This window comes from Leguminivora glycinivorella, chromosome 10, assembly GCF_023078275.1.
Source record: "Leguminivora glycinivorella isolate SPB_JAAS2020 chromosome 10, LegGlyc_1.1, whole genome shotgun sequence".
Classification (NCBI taxonomy): Eukaryota; Metazoa; Arthropoda; class Insecta; order Lepidoptera; family Tortricidae; genus Leguminivora; species Leguminivora glycinivorella.
In genome coordinates, this window is record NC_062980.1 from 4,888,817 (window position 1) to 4,915,723 (window position 26,907).

The 26,907-nt window shown below is 41.2% G+C and overlaps 2 protein-coding genes across 2 annotated transcripts in view; one reads left to right on the forward strand and one right to left on the reverse strand.

Moving 5' to 3' along the window:
* Positions 1–26,907, reverse strand: part of LOC125230338 — a 142,238-nt gene that overhangs the window by 43,598 nt on the left and 71,733 nt on the right. The window lies entirely within an intron of this gene.
* LOC125230152 lies at positions 1,057–5,749 on the forward strand. The gene is made up of 2 exons (XM_048135195.1): positions 1,057–1,533; positions 5,252–5,749. The coding sequence occupies exons 1-2, from the start codon at positions 1,079–1,081 to the stop codon at positions 5,280–5,282; spliced, it is 486 nt and encodes a 161-aa protein (XP_047991152.1). The 5' UTR covers positions 1,057–1,078; the 3' UTR covers positions 5,283–5,749.

Genomic DNA, 26,907 nt, shown 5'->3' on the forward strand with positions numbered 1-26,907 from the left:
AAAAAGAAGCTGATTTGACTAGGAGGAAAGTAGCCTATTAACATGCCCACTCGAGCATATTACAGAATATGCTCTTGAACTAAGAGGTTATGTTTTAGGATCATCATTGCCAGTTTCCGCTTCTACTTACACCGGATACAGATGTGCCGTCAATAAATTTCAAAACTTATTCAATTTAAGACGAAGTTATTAATTTAGTATACGTGGACACGCCATAAATGTAACTACACCGAGTTGGTTACTAAGTTCTCTAACTAACTCTCTAAAAGGTACCAGTAAGATTATTTCATTGTACACATGTATCCTGAAAATTTGTTATTTTTTAACCAACTTGCATAACAATCATTTAGAAATGTTTGTAATAGTTAAAATTCTCACCATCATCTGTAGTTCCACCTTCATTAATGCCACTGATTTTAATGTAAATCCTTGATTATTTAATGGAAATGCACTACAAGTATGCCGTTAAGATTTGAGGAGTTCCCTCGTTCCTTCATGGATCCCATCATCAGAGCTCAAGCTTGACAAAAATGTGGCACTCCTACCTTAAAGGACTCTCCAACCCTTCTAGTGTATCGAATGTCTAAGGGGCGGTGATCGCTAACCATCAGGTGACCTGCCTGCTCGTTTGCCTTGTATCTCATTAAAAATTTGTCCAAATTTGTAAGAAGAATTGACTGTCCAGTATAATTAAAACTCATATAGATTTTTCTTATTGTGGCTATAGTACATGCAGAATCGTTCGACCAAATGATATTTTTTACCTACTTTAAAACTAAGAGTCCAAGGGAAAACGGTGATAGACCATTTTACCGTACTGATACCATATTTTACTTCATATTTAATCAAAAAATATTCGGGAAATTTGTCATAAATTATCATATTTTCTAAACGGCAAGGATAATAAATAGTTATATGATAAACTCTATATTCAATTATACATATAGGCAAAGGCAGCAGACAAATTAAAAAATGACACTATGACACGTTGTTTTTACCGGTGAGTTTTCATATAAAGCCGTGATCGCTCGAAGCAGGACCAGTTACATTATAGCCGTACAGCTGATCACATACAATCATGACGTCGACACTTGTTTGTGCCTTCTGCGTTGCTGCCTTTGCGCACCTCATCACAAGCCAGCCAGTAAACAAAATTCATAAAAGTAAACTCGCGAGTGAAGAAATAAATGAAGAGTTTAAATCCACTGTGACAAGTGGCGAGTATAATCGTATCGATGAAGAGTTTGATAAAAATGTAATAAACTCGAATGAACCAGACAAAATGGTGTTTAAAACTGATGTGACTAATCAGAACGAAGAGTTTGATAAATATGCAATATTATTAAAAGCGATTGAACCAGACAAAATAAACAGTGATTTTGAAACAGTTTTGACAAGTGGAAACATAGTGCCTAAACAAATAACTGTTAATAAACCATACTTAAACAGGCAAAGAGTTCGAAGACATATTTTTACATCAAAATGCCCTTCAAATAAGATAGCGATTGGATCGGAGTGTTTTACGTGTAAAGAGTACGTATGTTTACTTTCTATTTTAGGAATTATTATTTAGATACTAAGGCGATTGCTTCAAAAGCTATCAATATTTTAATTTTACTATTATTTTTCGTACCGCATTACGTATGCAATACACATAACCTTCATTTAATGAACTGGTGTTACAACATTAGGAAGGTACCTACCTATAATATTTTTGCCATTTAAGTGTTGCTGTATCATTATACATATATCCCTAAGTATAATTAAGTAGTACCTATACTCGTATTTTAGTCTTCTTATTGAATCCAAGCTCATTTATTTATAACATAGGAATTTTAATTTGAAATTCAGATTCAGAGAAATTCAGAGTCCATGATATATTACAAAATACAGTAGTTTTACCAACCAAATACCATTGTATTCATTTTCGTATATTCAATAAATTGTTTTATTTATTTCATATTTTTTAGTTGTTCTCTTTCTACAAACAATAACACTTATTAATTTAAACTTTGTTTTCCAAAAGCTTGACATATCATTTGCAAACATATGCGATAAGGCATTCTCCACCAGTCAATTTAAGGCAAGACAGAAACTATAGTCACCTACTGTGTCTGTCATCAAAGCAGCCCGATGATACTATAGTACTGCACTATTACATCTCGGGCCCATTTTTACGAAGCTACAAATTACAATTTACAAGTGGTATTCAATGTCTCATATGACAACTTGGAAAGAGACAACCGCTTTTAACTTGTAACTTTCAGTTTTGAGAAATGGGCCACTGACTGTACATATTACAAACATAAAATGATACATAGAAGCTAGTAGTAAAAGTTTGTACAGTAGACTATTACAAAGAGATATACACTGTACCCAATTTTTAGGGTTCCGTAGTCAGTTGACTACGGAACCCTAAAAAGGTTCCTAGTTAGAACCCTTATAGTTTCGCCATGTCTGTCTGTCCGTCCGTCCGTCCGCGGATAATCTCAGTAACCGTCAGCACTAGAAAGCTGAAATTTGGTACCAATATGTATATCAATCACGCCAACAAAGTGCAAAAATAAAAAATGGAAAAAAATGTTTTATTAGGGTACCCCCCCTACATGTAAAGTGGGGGCTGTTGTTTTTTTTTCATTCCAACCCCAACGTGTGATATATTGTTGGATAGGTATTTAAAAATGAATAAGGGTTAATTAAGATCGTTTTTTGATAATATTAATATTTTCGGAAATAATCGCTCCTAAAGGAAAAAAAAGTGCGTCCCCCCCCCTCTATCTTTTGAACCATATGTTTAAAAAATATGAAAAAAAATCACAAAGGTAGAAATTTATAAATACTTTCTAGGAAAATTGTTCTGAACTTGATAGGTTCAGGAGTTTTTGAGAAAAATACGGAAAACTACGGAACCCTACACTGAGCGTGGCCCGACACGCTCTTGGCCGGTTTTCACCTTATTGCAATACGGTAAAATTAATACAAATACCTTTGTCTACTCGTCGACTTTAATCTGTCAATTAGGACACCACAGACTAAACTACAAGTGCTGACTTTTCAGTGTTGGATAGTCTTTGACGCTTGTCAACTATAATATTTCATTACAGTTCACGTTAGTTAACTGTCACCATTTCAATAATAGAACTTCATACAAGTTCTATATATACTGATTTGCGATACTCTGCAAATTTTTCTGCATCTGTAATACATTTTTTTATCGCTATTAACATTAATTTTAACTTGAATGATGATATTCTTCGTCCATTGATGATGAAGATGATGACTCATAGAACAAGTATTGTATACAATAGTGATATAATTAAGCTTTTCATTCTCGTACCGTACTATTAGGCCACTCAGCAAGCTCCGTGGCCTAAACATGGTACTCGACTGAAAAGCTCTGTATTATATCACGATTGTATAAAATACTATTGCAGTCGACTGTACTCATAACAAGCTCAAAAGTTTCGAGTGGCATATTATGCGCACGTCCATCTCTTGGTGTAATTTTGGGCAGCGCATTAAATTTATGACCGCTTGTATCCGGTGCATTATCAATCTATCCTTTTGATAGAGAGTGTAGAGACCAACAACTTTTATCTCACACTTTTCAAGATCCTTTAAAAATAAAGAAAGCAATACTGAACTAAGAGCTGAAGCAATTATTCTTGGTCTTAACATGATAACGCTATGAATATTTTACGGTAATCCCAAAAGTGCAATTTTGAAGTAGATCGAAACGTAAAAGCTTTTCCCACTGATTGACTCAGTTATTATGAAACCGTTCTGATATAAATAAGAGTTTTACGATATTGCATGTTTCCTACTGAATATTACATATTTACGTCAAAAATTAACCCATTCATAAGGCTCAGCGTCAGCCAAAGCCACAACCATTGACGATATCCTTTTACGTACATAAATTTCGCCATAAGTCGGTGCTACGCCTGCAGTCTTGTGGCAACAGTAGCTGTGACCACACGTAACAATGGATTCGATCCTTCTGCTGTGCGTCATAGCGATCTCATCCGTCGCGTGTGATCCGTTATATCGAAATGTCAAACATACAAGTACAGCGCCCACAAGGATGAGTGATTCAAAAAACCCTATACCTGCAATCACGATAAATGAAAGTGAACCAAAAGTTAATTACAAAAAAGTTAGAAGGCTAAAGAGAAGCATAACAGCGATAATAATAAATGGAAAGAAAGTGTGTGCTCATGGCCGGTTATTACTTCAAAACGAGTGTTTCACGTGCGAAGAGTGAGTTCATCATTTGACATTTACAAATACCTAATGCAAAATAAAAACGACATGACGAAAAACAAGTTTTGACCCAAATATTCTTAAATCGATATAAGTAAACAAAATTATTTTTGGTCCATTAACATTGATGTTTTTGTCATAAAATAACTAATGATGCTCAACAATTTTTTTTATCTGTAATTCCTAACTAAAGATAGAGTTTTCTCAATATTTGTATATCCTGAGACTAGTTGCCATGGCAGGTGTCCGATAGTCTCCCCCCATAGACCATTATCCAGTCCATCCAACTTGCACAACAATAGCGTATGACATTATTATTAGCATAATATTGAGAAAAACTCCTCTAAACTCTAAAACAGGTTCATATTTAAGGAACCTCTTACAAAAAAATACATACCTAATTACAATAAACATACGTTTGTTGACCTGATGTCAACGAAATATTAAATACATATATTTTACATAGCCTCTGAAACATTTGTTCAAGATTTGCTCGTCTAAGTGTAAAATATAGCTGAACTGTTAGACAAAATTTTAATGAAAAAAGAAATTAACTAAATTATATCTGACGTCTAAGATTGAACCATTATCTGAAATAGTTAAAAGAGACACAAACCCGTCCGGTTTACAAATAGGTAATTAATTTTATTGCTACTTGCAAGTAATCAGCGTACTTACTGTGAAGATGTAAAGATCCGCTGACCATTTTAACAAAAAGTAGTATATTTATAGGTGTATGTTAATAAGCTGCTATTTCTGATGTGAACTAAGTACACAAACATACTTGTCTATATTAGGAATATTATCTACTGTAGCAGATGGTACTTTTGGCGTATAATTTCAACCGATATTTTTTGTAATATTTCTCATTCTTGTGTTATAAAATTTAGAAAATATTTTGTACAATATCCGAATTAGGCATTTATATGTACCTATTTTACTGGAAACGTGTCAATCATATCTAACAAGCTTATTTTCTTCTTTACAGAATAAACTACGAAGATGATCGATGTACTTGAACCCCACGGGATCCAACGACGGGTTCTCGATATTGTATACTCAGAAGGGTCAACGATGACTATCGGAGGAAGCCAAATGTATTTATTTACTGAATAAGATTGCTCAATAGTTCTGAATAGTTCATAAGCAGCTCCAGTTTCAATGGGCTTACTGACCGAGTCAAGGCGAAACTGTTTATGTATGACTGTAGGTATGTTTACGAGTAGATAGAATCTATTAGATTCGTATGCCCTATTGAGGTACAGGTCGATTCATGAGAGCTAGCATGAATGGGTTGAACACAACTTTTGATTGTATGAGTGGCACCTATATTGATATACAGTCGTAACCATCAAGAGCTACCATTTTATTTTCCCCTCACTAGCTCGGAAACACGTGTTTTGTCCTTTAATACCAGCGGGTAAAAACGCATTTTATCCACTAGTGGGTAAAGTTATTTGACCTTGAATAAAGTCAAATTAACTGTTTTAAAATTGCTAAACGTAGGTGAATCTAGTAATAAATATGATTTACCACCTGTGGAACTACTGGAAGCAGTGATAAACGCATTTTTTGCGTTGTAGTTTCCTCGCTATAGTGAGGGGAAAAGTTTTGTGTTACACTCGGGTGCAAATGTATTTTACTTCTCGTGTGTTAAAAAACTCGCAAGTTCAGAACGAATTAATTAATGAAAATTATGCATGTGTGGGACAGATTAACAATAGTTATTTGTTATACAAGGGGGCAAAGTTGTATTTTACTTCTCGTGTGTTAAAAAACTCGCACGTTCAGGATTCTATTCTCGAACCTATATAATCCTATATAATCCTTGCACTTGCTCGTTTTTCAATTCCACACTCGGCGTTAAAATACAACTGTGCCCCCTTGTATAACAAATAACTATTGTTAATCTGTCCCACACATGCATAATTTTCATTAATTCGTTCTATTCGTGCCAGCTCTTGTAAATGGAGCTGTAGCAAGCGGGCGGGTATAGAAGACTACGGTGTTTTCTCGATTGTTCTGAAAGACCGAAGACTAAGTCTGGTTTACACTCTAAAGGCCGATTTAGACGGCGTGCGAACTCGCATGCGATTTTACTTACATTGTGGGCTGTTGTGGGTACATACAATTTTGCACAGCCATCAAATGCCGCAATGTAATAAAACTCGTATGCGAGTTCTCGAACCGTCTAAATGGGCCCTAATTGTTATATAATTAAAATATGGTCTAGGTGAAGTTGTATAAGTGTCATATTTTTTATAATGCTTTAATAGTAAATGATTGTTTCCTATTGAATTAATGTACAGTGATTTAGACTGAAATATAAATATATTTATTGATAAGGTTGTGTATAAAAATAAATAGAAGATTTTTTTTGACATTATTTTAACTTATTTTTCAGTACAGATGGTCGTTTTTTTACGCACTAGTGCGAGAAATGCATTATATAACAGGTCGAAACTTCGGAAGCTCATCTGTACTGAAAAACGTCGTACGATACACGTGCGAAAAGGAAATTCGCAACTCGTGTCGATTTAAAACACTCCCTTGGGTCGTGTTTTAATTTATCGCTACTCGTTTCGAACTTCCTTTTTTACGCACTTGTATCGTAATGTACTATTACAAGTCTATCATAATAATATGCCTAATTATGTGGTCAAACTGCTACCGTGCCATTACCATGCCATTATTGTGTAATTTCTTGTATTATCCAATTATTCTTTTCGTTTTAATTTTTTCTTAAAGTCATCTCTTAATGTCCTATTTAAGCATTAGAATATGATTTGTCCATGACATTATTTATAGTTTTACTAAATTTGATTTACTACGGCTGTTTAAATAATAACTATAATAAGAATAAGTACCTATTTATCTTGTTGACTTTTTTTGTAAAGAATGCCCCCACTGGCCATATTTATTCCAATGTAATAGAACTTAATTACCCTGTAGAGTACTTTTTAAGATTTTTAATACAGAACGGAAAATTAAATATGCAAGAGTATGATTTTTTTTTAATTTGAAAATTCTTTAATTTTCGCACTTTATTTTTTTTTAGTAATAATTTAATAAATTCGTAGAACATTACTTACAAGCAAGTATACGCTAAATCTGTACTGTTGTAAATTTAGTCTGGTTTTTATTTTAGTATGGTAACTTTTTCTACCTCTATTTTTATTTAATAATATGAACAAATGAGATAATAAATGTTTTTGAACTGTTTATTTGTATATTATTGAATACCCACCTACAAAGTATAATATTTTGTAAAGTATTTGTAAAAAAATGCATTCCATAATAATTCCTGCTTCTCTGTTTTACGTCGTTGTAAATATCTACTCGTAGTAGGTACAGTCAACCAATTGGAACCCTAGGCCACTTTACAACCATGTCGAAATAACAAGCAGTAAGAGATTTCTTACAATCTGATTTATAACGTCACTATGACATAGTTCTACAGTGAAAATGAAATGAAAATGAAAATGAAAATGATTTATTTTATAAAAAATCAACATTGCTAAATACATAGTTGTCGAGTCCTCCTAGTGGGTACGAAGTACCTGTATCAGGAGACCTCGCTCTTCCAGAATTACAGTTTATGATCTTTTACTATATGGTACATTTTTTATTTCTAATATACTATTGAGATGAACAGGTAAGTGGTAAGTGCTTTATTTGTTTATACAATACAATTTTCTTATAATAAGTAGCATGCAGTTGTGTGTTCGCGCGTATGCAAGTGTGTGTGTGTGTGTGTGTGTGTGTGTGTGTGTGTGTGTGTGTGTGTGTGTGTGTGTGTGTGTGTGTGTGTGTGTGTGTGTGTGTGTGTGTGTGTGTGTGTGTGTGTGTGTGTGTGTGTGTGTGTGTGTGTGTGTGTGTGTGTGTGTGTGTGTGTGTGTGTGTGTGTGTGTGTGTGTGTGTGTGTGTGTGTGTGTGTGTGTGTGTGTGTGTGTGTGTGTGTGTGTGTGTGTGTGTGTGTGTGTGTGTGTGTGTGTGTGTGTGTGTGTGTGTGTGTGTGTGTGTGTGTGTGTGTGTGTGTGTGTGTGTGTGTGTGTGTGTGTGTGTGTGTGTGTGTGTGTGTGTGTGTGTGTGTGTGTGTGTGTGTGTGTGTGTGTGTGTGTGTGTGTGTGTGTGTGTGTGTGTGTGTGTGTGTGTGTGTGTGTGTGTGTGTGTGTGTGTGTGTGTGTGTGTGTGTGTGTGTGTGTGTGTGTGTGTGTGTGTGTGTGTGTGTGTGTGTGTGTGTGTGTGTGTGTGTGTGTGTGTGTGTGTGTGTGTGTGTGTGTGTGTGTGTGTGTGTGTGTGTGTGTGTGTGTGTGTGTGTGTGTGTGTGTGTGTGTGTGTGTGTGTGTGTGTGTGTGTGTGTGTGTGTGTGTGTGTGTGTGTGTGTGTGTGTGTGTGTGTGTGTGTGTGTGTGTGTGTGTGTGTGTGTGTGTGTGTGTGTGTGTGTGTGTGTGTGTGTGTGTGTGTGTGTGTGTGTGTGTGTGTGTGTGTGTGTGTGTGTGTGTGTGTGTGTGTGTGTGTGTGTGTGTGTGTGTGTGTGTGTGTGTGTGTGTGTGTGTGTGTGTGTGTGTGTGTGTGTGTGTGTGTGTGTGTGTGTGTGTGTGTGTGTGTGTGTGTGTGTGTGTGTGTGTGTGTGTGTGTGTGTGTGTGTGTGTGTGTGTGTGTGTGTGTGTGTGTGTGTGTGTGTGTGTGTGTGTGTGTGTGTGTGTGTGTGTGTGTGTGTGTGTGTGTGTGTGTGTGTGTGTGTGTGTGTGTGTGTGTGTGTGTGTGTGTGTGTGTGTGTGTGTGTGTGTGTGTGTGTGTGTGTGTGTGTGTGTGTGTGTGTGTGTGTGTGTGTGTGTGTGTGCGTGTGCGTGCGTGCGTGCGTGCGTGCGTGCGTGCGTGCGTGCGTGCGTGCGTGCGTGCGTGCGTGCGTGCGTGCGTGCGTGCGTGCGTGCGTGCGTGCGTGCGTGCGTGCGTGCGTGCGTGCGTGCGTGCGTGCGTGCGTGCGTGCGTGCGTGCGTGCGTGCGTGCGTGCGTGCGTGCGTGCGTGCGTGCGTGCGTGCGTGCGTGCGTGCGTGCGTGCGTGCGTGCGTGCGTGCGTGCGTGCGTGCGTGCGTGCGTGCGTGCGTGCGTGCGTGCGTGCGTGCGTGCGTGCGTGCGTGCGTGCGTGCGTGCGTGCGTGCGTGCGTGCGTGCGTGCGTGCGTGCGTGCGTGCGTGCGTGCGTGCGTGCGTGCGTGCGTGCGTGCGTGCGTGCGTGCGTGCGTGCGTGCGTGCGTGCGTGCGTGCGTGCGTGCGTGCGTGCGTGCGTGCGTGCGTGCGTGCGTGCGTGCGTGCGTGCGTGCGTGCGTGCGTGCGTGCGTGCGTGCGTGTGTGTGTGTGTGTGTGTGTGTGTGTGTGTGTGTGTGTGTGTGTGTGTGTGTGTTTAATTTTATTGGTTATTTACTAATCAAATCCTCAGTAGCTTTGTAGTCAAGCTCACCTAGCCAATTAGTTATTGTTTTTTTGCAATCGTATCTATTTAGGGGGTATATATTAATTTCCTTATTTATCTTATTGTATATAATTGCAGACTGTACCTCAAATTGCCTTCTCTGAAATGCTGAATTGCATCTAGGTAGGGATATAACTCTGTGATTCCTTCTTTGTGTTAGCAAATTAGGATTAAATGGTGTAGACCTATGGAGTTTTAATATTGCAGAGGTAATGTACAATTTGCGCATACTTAAAGCTTTACTATGAGCATACAGTTCTTTAGTGGGGTACCTTTGTGGTTTAAAATACATTGTTTTTAGTAAGTACCTCTGCCCTCTCTCTACAGTGGCCTAGGGTTCCAATTGGTTGACTGTACAGTCACCGGTATAAATAAGTGATGATTTCTGGACCTTGTCACTTTGACGTCGTGTTTGAAATATCATACGAAATTTTCAAACGATTAAAAGCGACAAGGTACATAAATCATCACTTATTTATGACGGTGACTGTACAAATATACACTGATGCCATGTTTAAAAATATTTAATATTGTTTTCACCACACCATTCTGGTAAAGGCTCTCTTTCCTATTCGAAAACAGATAACAAAATTGCATTTTATCCACAAGAGTGCAAAGTAATTTCATACAAATTTTATCTTGATGTCTTAAGCTGGCTGATAAATTTTATATATAAATGGTGATTTTGAATCATAAATATTGAATAAATTGAATAATTTGATTTTTAGTTTGATTTGTTAAAGTCAGTATTTTGTTCGTGTTGGTGTGGTGAAAAATTTTGTGTTTCACTCGGTGGCAAATCTTGAAACCCTCGCAACGCTCAAGATTTCACTTTTTGAATATTGGAATTTTTCGCTTGCTCGGGTATCCCTTGTAAAACAAATAAGTATTACTATGCTAGCAACCTACCACTACAATATAAGGTTTAAGAACTTTATTCTCAAAATCAATATCACAATGTTGATTTCTTTCAACCACTTAATTTCTAAGAGTGGTACTAAAAATTGAGGGGTTCCAAGCTCTGCCTACCCTGTTTTGGAATGCAGATTTAGTTTATGTATGTATGTATATTAACAGAGAAAATGGAATGGGGGTCGATTGAGATTTGAGATATCGTTTCACCGAGGTAGATCGTGATGCCAATGAATGAGTGAATCATTAACGAGTTTTTCCCTTCCAAGAAAAGTGGATACGTCAACATTTTCCTAGGATGCGTAACTACTTAGTTATTCAGTTTAGCCCATTATAGCCCATAGCGGTGCCATATGGTACCCAAGTTTGTATAGACAAGTAAAAATATGACGAAGCTTCAAATGAACTAAAATTCCTTCAAGAACAATATGCTTGATTCTTTTCCAAATCCGAGACCTAAAAAAAGAGTTACTATCGGTTAGAATAAATAAATCCGTGAGTGAGAGAGAATTATCAAAAAGGCACAGGGGAGCCATTTCAACTAGCGGGTAATTTTTACTAATTTATTTTTTTCCATGTTCAACAGTATTAATTTGAATGTCATATGTGTCAACTGAACTAACGTGCGATGTATGACACACTGTTAAATATTGAAAAATATGTGAAACGTGGAAAAAAAATTGTTGAAATGACCTGCCAGTCGAAATTGGCTCTATTTTATACTGCAATTCGACAATGTATATAATAATATTATACATTGTCGAATTGCAGTATAAATTACAAAAGTATAAAATAGAGCCAATATATAATAATATTATACATTGTCGAATTGCAGTATAAATTACTATACTTTTGTAATTTATACTGCAATTCGACAATGTATAATAATATTATAATTATAATAATATTATAATATTATAATTGCAGTATAAATTACAAAAGTATAAAATAGAGCCAATTTCGACTGGCAGGTCATAACATATTATGTATATTTTAGCAACAAGTGTCACATGTATTGGTACGATAGCACTAATTGGTACAATAGAAGTCATGTAGATGTCAAAGTCAAATGCATGGAATGACTAAAAAGTCAAGAAACGAACCAACGTATTCAATTCTGTGGGCCTAGTGAAAAAGGGTATAACTCAAATTGACTCGGTGAAAAAGGTCACAAGTCCGAGGTGGGACTTGTGCCCTTTTTCACCGAGTCAATTTGAGTTATACCCTTTTTTCACTAGGCCCACAGAATTATTCATGTAACGTGTATGAAAGTCTCTTACGTAGTTTTCACATAATAGTGACTCACTCACGACTCACTCAAGGATTGACCGATAATCACATCCAGTCAAGAATGACTGATTGGGATGGCTATTCATGCATTCACCTAAGATTAGGTTTAATGGCGAATCACACTTAAGGCTCATTTAGTCGGCAAGCTAAATAACTCGCATGTGATTTTAGTTACAGTTTAGACTCTTGGGAGCCAATGCCTCTTTTCTCTCTTTAAGGAAACGTAAGGGGTATACAATATACATATGTAGAATAGGGATCATCCACATATTACGTCACAACAAATTTCAGGTTTTTGGACCCCTCCTCCCCCCTATGTCACGCTTTTTTGAATCCCTTTAACAGGGATTGTCACATTTAGTATGACCCCCCCCCCCCCTTACACTGTGACGTAATATATGGATGACGCCATATAACAGAATCACATAACACACAGCACAGTGAACACAAGCGACAAACTATAAATTATAACAGTATATTACTTGTATGCTGCCCTCGCCTGTGTCATAGGACACACACCGAGGCAGTACCCGCCTTATTATTGAATTTTATTAGTCATACAGTTGCTCATCGGGAAAATGAAAAAAAGAGTCATTGACCTTATTGTTTTGTTATTATTAGCTAGTACATAGCCTGTCAGCGTTTCATTTGTTAATACCTACAGTATCTACGCTGGGTTCTGTCGTCAGTACCTATCAGTAAACTAAACTTTGGTCACCATTTAAAATATATTTTCCACCTACTTGTATCTACATTCTCAGCTGCGTCTCAGCTCGATAAAAATGGGTGCGTCCCACGAGATATAACGTTAATATATATAATTTCATGTTACTAACGTTCAGCAGCAATAATGAACGTTAGATATAACACCAACATCAATACTTTTGTAAGAAATAACGCTGAATTGCCATAATATTAGTTTTACATAACGTTTTTTAATATAACGTTTACGTTACTTAATTTCAGTTTATATACCATACACTACGTATACCGTTCACCATGCATAACATTTCTTCATATAATGTTTAAATTAGCTAATTTCAGTTTATATACCATACACTAAGTATACCGTCCACCATAAATAACATTACTTAATATAACGATTATATTAGCTTAATATCAGTTTATATATACCATACCGTTCTCCATATATAATATTTAACTGTTGCTAAGAAAGTAGGTTTAGGTTAGGTTAAAACTGCAACCCCCACACAAAACTGTTGCTCAGAAAGTAGGTTTAGGTTAGGTTAGAACTGCGACCCCCATACAAAACTGTTGCTAAGAGAGTAGGTTTAGGTTAGGTTAGAACTGCAACCCCCACACAAAACTGTTGCTAAGAAAGTAGGTTTAGGTTAGGTTAGAACTGCGACCCCCACACAAAACTGTTGCTAAGAAAGTAGGTTTAGGTTAGGTTAGAACTGCGACCCCCACACAAAACTGTTGCTAAGAAAGTAGGTTTAGGTTAGGTTAGGTTAGGTTAGGCTCCTCGTGGTGCACCCTGGGAGGGGGAGGATAGCCGCTCAGTTGCGCGTTCGCTATTCTCCCTCTGCGAACTACCAATCACAGGACGTTGTAGCAGTTGAGTTTACTCCTGCGTGGGCTTTACGCCATGTGTGTGGGTTGGTTGTGGGGCAGGGGTATTTGCCCTCCTACAACCCGTGGAGTAAATTGAAGGGCGGTCTGTTTTCAGACGGTGTGGTTACTTTTATTCTTTTTATCTTTGTCTTTTATTTTTGTTGTGTTTTATATATTTTTACTTATTTATTATATTTAAAAAATTAAAAAATTAAAAAAATATAAAAAACTATAAAATACTCGGTTCTGACCGGGGCCGTACCTAACTGGTCTGCACCGCCTCACGGGTCCTCCTTCTGGAGTCGGCCGGTTTTATCAGTCCCTTTAGTGGGCATAAACCAACTCCAGCATGGGGATAACCACCCCCCCATGGCAACAAAGAGTTGACTTGTGATGTGGTGTGGGCTAGATCTACGGTGTATAAAAATGTTAACTGTGTGTGTCGTCTTTAGGTTAAGGCAAGGCATCAGTGCATCCTCGATGTGTATGAGTAACCACGGAAGTGCTAAGAGGTTCGGCAGCAAAGACCATGTGCCCCGTCTAACGTCACCCATACGTCTCTGACCTATGGTGCGTGTCGATTCGGGGATCTTGGTGTAATTCGTCGCTGACCTCGACCCCAAGTACGTGGCGAAAATCACCGCTCAGGTGTTACTGGATGTGTCGCCGGTTTGGTTTCCCGCGTTATTTTAACGACGGGAAATTGAACAGGCATAAACGGCGTTTGCCTATGTGCAAATCCCCGAACGCGTGACGGAGCCACGGGTATCGGGAATATTCCAGCGAACGAAGTCCAGTAGTCGCAATGGAATGCGCCGTCTCTGCTGTCCCCTACAGTTCTGGGCCCGCGTAGGAAGAGGCGAACCCTGTTCCTTTTTTCTTGTCTTTTATGTGGTACAATTCAGCTGATTCTCCTTGGCTCAGATATGGCAGACGAAACAACTCCCATCATGAGTGAAGAGAAGACCGCATCTGTATCCAATGAAAATCGAAGGGTCACCCGATCAGGGGCTGGCCTCAATAATGTTGCAGGAGTGGGTGGTGAAGACCACGAGAAGGAAAGCGAAGGTAAGGGTGGCTTTACCCTAAAGGTGCCGATTTATGCGGGAACATCTGGCATGAGAAAGGCCACAGAGTCGGATGCAGCCCCTAACAAAAAGAATAGGAGGGGAGGGAAAAAAAAGAGGGTGGCTAAAACGAAGAGTCCTGCTGATGACGGAGCCAAGTTTGGGTTCAACAATTTGTCCTCCTCTGAGAATGAGGAGGACAACATTGGAGGCCCTGCTGAGGATGTGGAGGGGGTGGAGGTAGCAGACAGAGCCCCCAGCGGCAAGTTCTGGACCTCTGACTCTGAGGACGAGAGTGTTGTCGAGGTGCGGACGGAGGCAGACGTTGAGCCGATGGAGATCACTGCAGCCTCCCTCAAAAGGGCCCACGAAAAACAGGCTAGTGATGAGGATCGCGACTTTGTCCCTAGCCGCAAAGCCACAAAAACCACACACCCTCTAGGCGCATTTGTTGGACTGAGTGCGGCCAAGGCCCGGCTCCAGGGTATGGCTGAGGCTGAGTGGTCCGATTTCGAAAGAGAAGCGGACTTGGCATCAAATTACACGACGGCCAGGAGGAGTACTCGTCAATCTGACGTACAGCCGCAGCTGGAGAAAGATATGGAATCTGCTCCCCCAAAGGCGTTTGAGACTCCTTGCGACCGCATCAAGCATTATGCTCGGTCGATTAAGAATGATGCGGCCAAAAGTAAGAACCTTAAGGGCGACATATGGGGGAATATAAACAACGCGTGCAAAGAGCTGATTGAGCTTGCTGACATGCTCGGGGAGTCAGACGTTGTCCGCTCACTCAAAGCGGACAACCTAAGGATGCGGCAAGAACTCGACCTTCTCCGCAAGGAGACTAAAGCGCTGCGTACGGCTTTCTCGGAACGCAACCAAGTGGCGGCGCCAACGAAGGAGCAGAGTGACAACACGTCTCTCCTTCAGGAAATGAAGAGACTAATGGACGTTCGCCTAGGGAAATTCAGCCGCGAAATCTTTGTTTCCATAGGCAATATGGTAAATACTCGCTTGGAGAATGTGGAGGGTCGTTTACCGCCTGAACCCGTACTCCGGCCACCTTTAGCTGCTGATAGAAGGGTGCCCGCAGCTCGGGAAGTGATGGATCACACTGGTGAGGAGCCTAGCGCCCCCAGGATGAAAAATAAAAATGTGAGGCCATCCCAGTCGGTTTCCCAAATGGAGTCTAGCCAAACAGCTGCATCTCGGGTGGTTAAACCGGCGATCCCTGCGTCCAGTGCAAGGCGAGTGGCTCGTCCAAATGTGCCGCCGCCTGCGCCTCCACAGGAAAAGTGGACAACGGTGGTCAATAAGAAGAAGGCTAAGGGTACGGGCCCTAATGCTTCCCAGCCCCAACAGAAGCAGGATCCAAATAGGGGAACATCCCCAAAAAGACGTCGGCCCCGAAACTTGTGGTCCCAACCATGGCGGCGGTCGTGGTGGCTCTTAAGCCTGACGCCCAAACGGACTATAGATCGGTGATGGAAAAGGCCACCACGCTAAAGTTGGCAGAACTGGGCGTTGACCACCTCAAGGTGCGTAAATCGGTCGCAGGGGCACGTATAATTGAGGTTCCAGGAGAACAGAGTAGCCAGGCGGCTGACAACCTAGCAGATAGACTCCGTGTGCTCATAGGTGATGTGGCTGAAGTTTATAGGCCAGTGAAAAAGGCCGAAATTAGGATTTCTGGTTTTGATGAATCTGTCACACCAGAAATCCTAAAAGCGGAAGTGGCCATACGAGGAAAATGCCAAGAGGATCAAGTTTCCGTCGGGGCCATAAGAATGGCAGCTAATGGGTCCGGGTCGGTCATTATACGCTGCCCACTCACAGCGGCCAAAGTTGTCGTCACGGCAGGACGTATCATGCTGGGTTGGTCAGCGGCACGGGTGGAGGCCATGGAACAGCTGCCCTTACGGTGCTACCGCTGCATGGGGACGGGACACACGAGACCTTTGTGCCCGTCCCTGGTGGACAGAGGTGACTGGTGCTATAGATGCAGCAAGCCGGGTCACATGAGCAGGGAATGCACAGCCTTGGCGCCCTGGTGTGCTGTATGCCATCATGCTGGTCTCAAGGCAGGACATGTTATGGGCGGACAGGCTTGCTCCCCACCACCAGTAAGAGGGAAAGAGGCCTATAGAGTAGGCCCTGCAACCATTCAGAACGCAGAAAGTAGGGCGGAGCAACAACCCATGGCACTTTAATGCCTCTAATGAAAAATTTAGAGTTGTTGCAATGCAACATAAACCACTCCCCTCGAGCACAAGATCTTATGATCCAGTGTATGGCGGAGTGGGAGATTGCTGCGTGTGTTGTTGCAGAGCCGTACTTTGTCCCTCCACAGTCGAACTGGGTAGGTGACAAAAGCGGACGAGATGGCTCGGTAGCCATTGTGGTACCGGCAATAGGTGGACTGCCACTCTCTAAAATCTCTTGCGGCGCGGGATATGTAGTGGCCAAAATGGGGGAGATTATAATAATCGGCGTTTACTTCTCCCCTAATAGGCCACTACGTGAGTTTGAGGCTTACCTGGAGAGACTCGGGCGGGCTGTAGCTGGGGTGACTCCTTCCCCCATTATAGTCATGGGGGACTTAAACGCCAAATGCACTGCGTGGGGTTCCCCTAGGACTGATCTTAGAGGAGAGGCTCTCCTGGACTGGCTTGTAGGGATTGGTCTTGAGGTGGTCAACCGTGGAGCAGCTGACACTTGTGTGCGTGCACAAGGGGGGTCAATTGTTGATATCACATTGGCCTCCCCAACAGTGTCAGCATGCATTACAAATTGGCGTGTCTTAGAAGACACGGAGACCCTCTCCGATCATCTATACATCAGAATGAGGGTCTCCAGAGCTCGGTCCCAACTAGAGTTTGCATTATCCGACGGATTTTTAGTATTCGAATAATTCGGATAATACAATTTTTATTATTCGAATATTCGAATAATTCGGATAATTTCGGATAATTTATTAAATGGAACAAAATTAATGTTACAGGTGCGTATAAGCGTGGAATTGATAAGGGCTGAGATAGATGAGCGCTATAATGCGAAATTTACCTACATTTTTATTTATTTTTTGCGTAAATCAGCAAACTGTAGAAATTAAAACACACCTAGCTCTCTATCTTTAGTTCTATGACTAGAATCTTGCAATCAGATAGTGAGCTGTCGATATAACACAGTTAGTAGTAGTGATTAGTTAGGTGTTAGGTATAACGAGAAGTTTTTCTGACAACACCTTTACCTTGGAAATGGATGGTAGAGAGGATGGCTTGTGTAGAGTGGAACGTGAGACAACATCATTGGATATGATGATGGTTATAGGCGATACAGCGTTGTCATATTATCCGTTCCGATATCGGATATAGGAAGGATGTCAAAGGCAAAAATCAAAGATGGCGCCTTGAATGATTTCGAGAATGTATAGGAGTCGGTCCTTCGCTCGATCGGATCGGATACTCATCTTATCTTAAATCTGCGGGGCCCTTCCGGATACACTTCGACCCATCGGGATCTTTTGTGCAATTACCCCCTTAGATCTTAAGATCCTTCAGCTATTCAGGAGCTTCTCGACCATCTCCAGTATCTCCACGTATCGGATGATGAGGCTCATGGGTAGCTCTCTGATGTCCTTTGGTACTAGGTAGCCTGCTCCAAAGTTCTTCATTCTTTGTCTGGCGAGGGCCTTGACATTCACACATTAGATGTCTGGCGGTCTCTTCCTCTTCGCCGCACATGCGACAATCTGTGTAGTCAGCGTGTCCCATCTCTTTTTGGCGATTAGCCTTTGTATGGTCCTTCATAGCCGTTTTAATGGTTCCTTGTGACGTTGTCTTCAGACCTGGCCTTGGCAAGTTCATCAGCATTTTCATTGCCAATGAAGCCTTCGTGCCCCGGTATCCATACCAGTTGCATCTTGTTTGCCTTCCAAGCTTGTTAAGAGCTTGGATGCCGTTTAATACCAGTCAAGAGTCACCTCTGGGCGATGTGAAGGCTTTGAGTGCCGCCTGACTGTCGCTGAGTATATAGATATTCTTTCCTTGGGTTTGTCTAACTATATTCTTATGTACACAGGTAATTATTGCGTATGTCTCGGCTTAAAAGACAGTGGCATAATTGCCCATGCTGATACTACCACTGTAGTCACTAGTCATTTGCATAAATGCCTACGCCCGTACCAGATGCCATCTTGGACCGGATCGGATACTTAATATAAAAAGTTGAAAACTCTTTTCGTAGGCTCTAAACAAAAGCGTCCTGGTTAGGGTCTTAGAACAGGAATGAGCAACTGAGCATAGGTACTCGTTCAGATTCAGATTTATTTATTTCTCAAAATCCATACATATTTTTAATTAAAAACTAACAAAAACATGCACACATAAAGAGATCGTCAAGGCAGGTACACTAGGTACGCATTAAAAGCTAACAATCTTACAAGTAGGTATATAACTTTTTTTTTTTAGTTAGGTTCACATTTACTAAGAATTATAACTTACTAATATAGACATTTAATATACATATATAATTTACTAATAATTAATTGGAAGTCACGAACATGGCTAGGCACATTAATAGGTATTATTTAGGTATTCTTTTATGCTATAAAGTGTCTTGTCAAGTAGTAGCTGTTTTACTTTGCGACGGAAAGTGTTGAAGTTGGTCTCAGTTTTTATTACTTTTGGCAGTTTGTTGTAAAGTTCAAAACAGAATAACCAAAAAAAGAGAAGACCAATTAGTCAAAGACACTTCCTATCCAGGTGTGGATCATTTTAGACCTTAGTTGCACAGTGGCTGGTACCAAAGTACCAATGGAAGGGGAGAGGCGATAAATAAGTATTGTACCACCAACATAAAATATACAAGACATAAAATTTAAAAAAATGAAGAAGGAGGAGGTACAAAGGCGAACTTATTTAAATATTCAAATCCAAAACGCCTCAAATTGCTCGGCAGCAATTTGATGGGTTTTAGTTTCCAAGCTGATCAGTAGATCGACTAAGATTTCAAAGTATAAGTAATAATTAGACCGATTTTTGTGTATGAATGTAACTAAGGACTTAAAAGGAAAATGCCTTATATTTCTAAGTGAAGTGGAGGGAATTCTGGCGTACTAAATTGCCATGGAACTGATAACAGCTAAATTCGGAGTGAGGCGCTAAATTTCAATTTCAAAAAAACAAGGGACCAGGAAATCTAGGTATAAATCTCCCTTATTAAGTACGGTTTTACAGATAACTTCACGTTAGCTATTAGCAGTAATGAAAGTAGGTTGGGGTAACGTTTCATATTAAAAAATAATACTTGAACGTTTTTCTGTTTTTTTAAATCATCAAATTAATCGAATATTTGATAAGAACTGAGTGCGTGGGGTGAGGCATTCTGCTTACTTCTTGTCCACGAATGCTTTCTTTGTTTTGTAAATATTAGTTTGATTTTGAAGATAAATAGGTGTTAACTTGTTAGCAATAACATTGTCCGTATTAAGAATTGATCGAAATTGGTTTCAGTGACGTCTATCTATTAAATATATTACTTATAAATAAAAAATAATGTTTATAGAAATTATCCGTTTATCCGGATAATTTCACTTGGATTATTCGAATATTTTCGGATAAAAATATTGGCGGATATTCGAATAATTCGGATATTCGAATATCCGGATTGCAAACCCTAGTCCCAACAGCCCATACCAGCAAGGAGAACTGGGAGACTACCGAGATGGAGCCTGGCCTCATTGGACCGTGATGCGGCCAGAGAGGCAGCCATGGTGGAGGCCAGATGGGGTCGGCAAACACCCGAGGTCGACAGCGCAGACAACATGGCCCTCGGCTTCCGAGCTTCTCTCACGAGGACCTGTGATGCCTCAATGAGAAGAGTGGGGCCTCCCAAAAGGAAAAAGGCCGCGTATTGGTGGTGTCCAGAAGTAGCTGCTCTCTGGGTTACAAGCAATGCGGCGCGACGGCAATTTTCGCGCTGCCGGAGGAGGAGGCACACGCAGGAGGAACTGGATACCCATTACGTAGCGCTAGGCGAGGCCAAGAAGGCCTTGAATCTTGCCATTGCCAAAGCAAAAGATTCGGCGTACACGGCCTTTTTGGCCTCACTAGATGAGAACCCATGGGGGCGGCCCTACAAACTTGTAAGGAAAAAGCTACGCCGGGCTGCTCCCATGGATACGATGGAAATGGGGACACTCCAAAATATCCTAGAAGGATTGTTTCCTGCAGCCCCAGCTTTTAACCCGCCTGCAATGGTGGTTCCCCGAGAGGAGCTTCCAATTGATCCTGACACGGTACCCCTCGTAACAGAAGGCGAGATGGCCTACGTGGCCCATAAAATAAAGGCCTGTAGAAAAGCCCCTGGTCCGGATGGGATCCACGGCAAAATAATCCCAATTGCGATGGAGTTCCTCGGAGATCGCCTCAAGTCCATCTTTGACCAGTGCCTCAAGGAGGGACAGTTTCCAAGGTGCTGGAAGGAGGGAACAGTGTGCCTCCTTCGGAAGGAGACAAGGCCGGCGGATTCCCCATCCGGATGGAGGCCCCTGGTGCTGCTGGATGAGTCCGGGAAGATGCTGGAGCGCATCATAGCTTCCCGGATTAATCGGCACATGAATGAGACGGGACCAAATCTGTCGGACCGCCAGTATGGCTTTCGCAATGGCAGATCAACAATGGATGCATTGGGGGCACTGAGGGCCTTCTGTGAGGATGCTCAGAAGAGAGGGGAGGGAGCCATTGCGGTGTCCTTGGACATTGCCAATGCGTTTGGTACCCTCCCGTACTCGGTGATTCGTGAGGCTCTCAAGTACCATGAGATGCCCCCATACCTGAGGCGGGTCATAGACCATTACCTGACAGACAGGGTTGTGGTCTGCGACACCCCTAATGGACGGCTAGAGAGGCGGATGGCCTGCGGTGTTCCCCAGGGGTCGGTGCTTGGACCCCTGTTGTGGAACATCGGTTTTGACTGGGCCATTCGAGCAGAGTTGCTCCCCCGGATGGCCCTTATGTGTTATGCAGATGACACAATGGTGGCCATTCGGGGCAAAGAATTAAGAGAGGCACTGCGGAGGGCTGAAGTGGCGGCGGACCTGATAGTCCTCAGAATCCGCCTCCTGGGACTGAAGGTCGCGCTTTCGAAAACTGAGGGAATAGTCTTCGGGAAGAGAGGATGGAGGGTGCCTGCGGGTACCTCCCTCAAAGTGTGCAATGAGAGGATACAGGTGGCGCCCTATATAAAATACCTTGGCCTCGTACTGGACGGGAAATGGAAGTTTGGGGAGCACTTCCGTCAAATTGCTCCCCGAATAGTGGCTGCAGCTTCGGAGATGGGTCGATTGTTGCCGAATGTGGGAGGTCCCTCCCACGCATGTCGACGCCTATACGCTGGAGTGGCTCGATCCATGGCGCTCCATGGGGCCCCGATTTGGGCCGATAAGCTGAATGGTGAAAATAAGGCCCTATTACGGAGGCCCCAAAGAGTCATAGCCATACGCGTATGCAGAGCGTACGTGACAGTGGGATGGGCGGCGGCATGTGTATTGGCGGGCACCTCCCCCTGGGAACTAGATGCTGGGGTACTAGCAGAAATGCATATGAGAAGGATCAGGAGCAGGGAGACAGGAGTTTTCCTGCTCCTGAGGAAGTCAGAAACGAGCGCAGACTCGCGCTGGAAAGGCTTAGGGAGCGGTGGAAAGTAGACCTGGAGAGCTGCCTCTATGGGACCTGGACAATAGGGGCGGTTCTCCCGTCATTTGACGGATGGTTGGACCGCACTCATGGCAGAGTGGGGTTCAGACTAGTGCAGGTGTTGACCGGACACGGGTGTTTCGGTCATTACCTACACATGATTGGTCGGGAGCCCACCCCGGTCTGTCATCAGTGCGGTGAGGCGGACGACACGGCCCAGCATACATTGATGAACTGTAACCGCTGGGTCGTGGAGAGGAATGCGTTGGTGGCTATTATTGGGACGAATGATCTCTCGCTGCACAGTGTCGTGGCGGCCATGCTGAGCAGCGAGAGATCCTGGGATGCAGTGGACCTCTTCTGCAATACAGTTATGTTGCAGAAAGAGGCTGATGAGCGAGAGCGTGAGGAAGACCCCAATGCGCTTCCAAACCGCCGCAGAAGAATAGGCAGAAGGCGCAGGCGGTTTGCTAACGTAAACCGTGTCATGCCCCAGTAGAGCCGCGGGTAGAGGACCCGCATAACAAGGCCTACTTGGGAAGGGGGAGAGTCCAGTTATGCGTTTGCTGACTCTCCCTACACAAATGGTGTGAAGTCCCGGTTCCCTAACCGGGCCAGGACTGCCGGGGGGTGCCGTGATGACGTGCTAGCGAGCTCATTGCACCCCCAATAACGGCTTGGACGGAAACGCCGCAGGGGTTTAGTGGGTATTCTCCTCCCCCTCCCTCTGACTAGCAGAGGGGGGACATGGGAGGAGGGAGTCCCACATACCACCCCCTAATGGGCCTCCTCAGCCCGGGGTGAGATGCGTAAATGCATTCCCCTGCGTCAAAAAAAAAAAAAAAAAAAAAAAAAAAAAAAAAAAAAGGTTAGAACTGCGACCCCCATACAAAACTGTTGCTAAGAGAGTAGGTTTAGGTTAGGTTAGAACTGCGACCCCCACACAAAACTGTTGCTAAGAAAGTAGGTTTAGGTTAGGTTAGAACTGCGACCCCCATACAAAACTGTTGCTAAGAGAGTAGGTTTAGGTTAGGTTAGAACTGGGACCCCCACATAAAACTGTTGCTAAGAAAGTAGGTTTAGTTTAGGTTAGGTTAGAACTGCGACCCCCATACAAAACTGTTGCTAAGAGAGTAGGTTTAGGTTAGGTTAGAACTGCGACCCCCACACAAAACTGTTGCTAAGAAAGTAGGTTTAAGTTAGGTTAGATCTGCGACCCCCATACAAAACTGTTGCTAAGAAAGTGGGTTAGGTTAGGTTATTATGCATTTAAAATCTTACACACAGAATGAACATTACGCCTTTTGATGTTAGATTAATTGAAAAATATATGTTATTAATAATAGGTATCCCAAACGTTATAAACATAGATCTTAGATATTATGAACATTACTCCTTTTGATGTTAGAATAATTGATTAATATATGTTATAAATATTAGGTATCCTTAACGTTATATACATTAATCTTTATATACACTGATATTATAGAGAATAAGCATTATCCACTTCGAAATTAGATGATTTGCTATTATCGATTTTGAGCATTATAACCAGTGAACGTTATGCTGAACAAGCTTATACAAAGTGAGCGTATATTTTATAAGTAATATACGATACGTTCTTATATCTCGTATTACTTACCCGATAAAAATAGTCGTAAAAATATAAATCCTAGAAATTTGCCATGGAGTGACTTAATAAGCAATAACCATAAAAGTAATTGAAAAATTGTAATTTCGTATAAAAGTAAAATTAATTATTGCCCTTTTATTAACGTCACTACAAACGTCATAAAGATTTGACATGAAAACTAATTATAGACTACTTGCCTCCTAGTCAAATCAGCTTCTTTTTAAGAACTGTCAAAACGAATTTCAACGTCTTGCTAAATATGAAATTAATATGAAATCGAATTGAGTGACGTCACGGTCAACTCAGTTACTTTTTATACATAATACAAGCGACAAATATATTATATTTCTACCTGACTTATAAAATAGAAATTGGATTTAAAAAAAACTTCTATCCACGTTTTTCTTATATTTATCTGATGCTTATTTAACGGCCTGATGGGATGACGCTGGTGCCTTGGAGTATGGGTCAGAAGCTCGTCTGGGATGCTACATGTGTAGATACCCTAGCTCCGTCCCATATTCCATCCACGTTTTTCTTATATTTATCTGATGCTTATTTAGCGGCCTGATGGAATGACGCTGGTGCCTTGGAGTATGGGTCGGCCGCTCGTCTGGGATGTTACATGTGTAGACACCCTAGCTCCGTCCCATATTCCAAGCACTGAAGTTGGTGCTGGTGCGGCTGCATCCTCGGCTGAAGACCTCAAACGTCGCAAGTATGCCAACCTCGGCAGTAGCTACATATTTGCGGCGTTTGGGGTTGAAACCTTGGGGCCTTGGGGGCCTAGTGCGCGTCGCCTCTATGAGGAGCTGTCCAAGCGCCTCATAGACGCATCTGGTGACCAGAGGGCTGGCCAGTATTTCGCTCAGCGGATAAGTATAGCTATCCAGCGGGGCAATGCGGCCAGCCTTCTGGCACCTTACCCACTGGCGACGATTTGAGCCAATTTTTTTATTTGTAGATAAGTAGTAGGTATAAGTTTTTATTTGTAAGATTTTTAGTATCAGTGTTTAGTTGTAAGTTTTTATTATGTTGTAATTAATTAATTAGTTTTGAATAAATTACTTATACTCTGATGCTTTATTTCGTGCATGGTATAAAATATTTTTCCCCTCACTAGCTCGGAAACGTAACGTAACGTAAAAACGCATTTTATCCACTAGTGTGTAAAGTAATTTGACCTTGAATAAAGTCAAATTAACTGCTTTAAAATAGATAAAAGTAGGTGAATCTAGTAATAAAGATGATTTACCACCTGTGGAACTACTGGAAGCAGTGATAAACGCATGTTTTGCTTTGTAGTTTCCTCGCTATAGTGAGGGGAAAAGAAAAGTTTTGTGTTACACTCGGGTGCAAATGTATTTTACTTCTCGTGTGTTAAAAAAACTCGCAAGTTCAGGATTCTATTCTCGAACCACTCGCTTCGCTTGTGGTTCCACTATAGAATCCTTTCGCTTGCTCATTTTTCAATTTCACACTCGGCGTTAAAATACAACTTTGCCCCCTTGTATAACAAATAACTATTATTTTAAGTACAGTCAAGTTCCCTATTAATCTATAGTTATAAGTTATAAGTTTATGATATACCAGCATATAATTATTTGTATCAAAACCCGCTTTTATTCATTCTATCATTTTACTACGTTTAATGCCAAATAAGGAAAACCAACGAATCAGTTTTTACATTATGATAATTTCCATAAAACTGTTACAAGGAATACTAGTGTGTAAATGCGTATTACAGCCAAGTAATAAAAATAGGTACTTGCGTCATTACAACTACGAAGATTTTATTTAAGTATTTCGAAATTGTACATAGGTACTGAATATTACGAAATTATGAACTAAAGGGCACACATATAAGTGTCAATGCTAAATCAAATAAGGAATAATCGTTTTCTCTACGTCAAACGACCTCAAAGAAAATGAATGATGTAACAGATTTTAACTGATTTTCAAGCCCGTAAATTGATAAAATAAAAAATATCGCTGGTTTAATAGTACATTACGATACAAGTGCGTAAAAAAGGAAGTTCGAAACGAGCGGTGATAGATTAAAACACGACTGAAGGGAGTGTTTTAAATCGACACGAGTTACGAATATCCTTTTCGCACGTGTATCGTACGACGTTTTTCAGTACAGATGAGCCTCCGAAGTATCGACCTGGCATATAATGAACCACTTCTCGCACTAGTGCGTAAAAAAAACACCATCTCTACTGAAAAAAATATTTTTTGTACTCAAAAGCATGCTTTGATCACGTCTCTGACTAGGTATAGTCGCCATCAGATATATCGGAAATACCAAAGCTCTCACAAACATCGGAACACACACTAACATCTTGACAATGTGCGTGCTCCGATATTTATGAGCGCTTTGGCAGCTAGGAAAGGCCAACATCACTCGCTCGCGGTCGCTCGTTAAGTACCTACCCGCTAGCAGTTGCCTCGAGGTAACAGTGGCCGAAGGGCGCCACGCGCCCGCCTAGATAGTCGCGTGGCACGTACCTACTATTCTTCTGAATTTTATTATTATTCTCAGTATTTATTTTCTCTCTTAGGTTAGGTGTTTTACAATATGTATATAAAAATTAAATATAAAAACATTTACAAAACAATATAAAAACATATAAACATATTATAAAAAACCTAACCTAGGGTGCCGCCAGCAGCGGGGCAGGGCCCAAGCTGCCGGTGGTTAGGGCCGCAGAGAGAGGAACCGTCGGACTATCCGCGCCGTGTCCAAGGTCACCGCCTTCTGCATCTGGCCCTTGATCCAGCCACCTAGCGAGAGTCTCTTAACTTCTTAAGATGTTGGTCGAGACTCTTATTATTATTTATTTAATACACTAGCAGCTCTTCGAGCTGATACGTGTAAGTATATCACTGCACTTGTGTTTATTTTGCACTTTTCAAAGTTCTGATATAATTGTCCAGTCTATTTTTGAAACAGTATTTTTTGATGTAGTAACTTATTAGTTATCGTCGTTTTA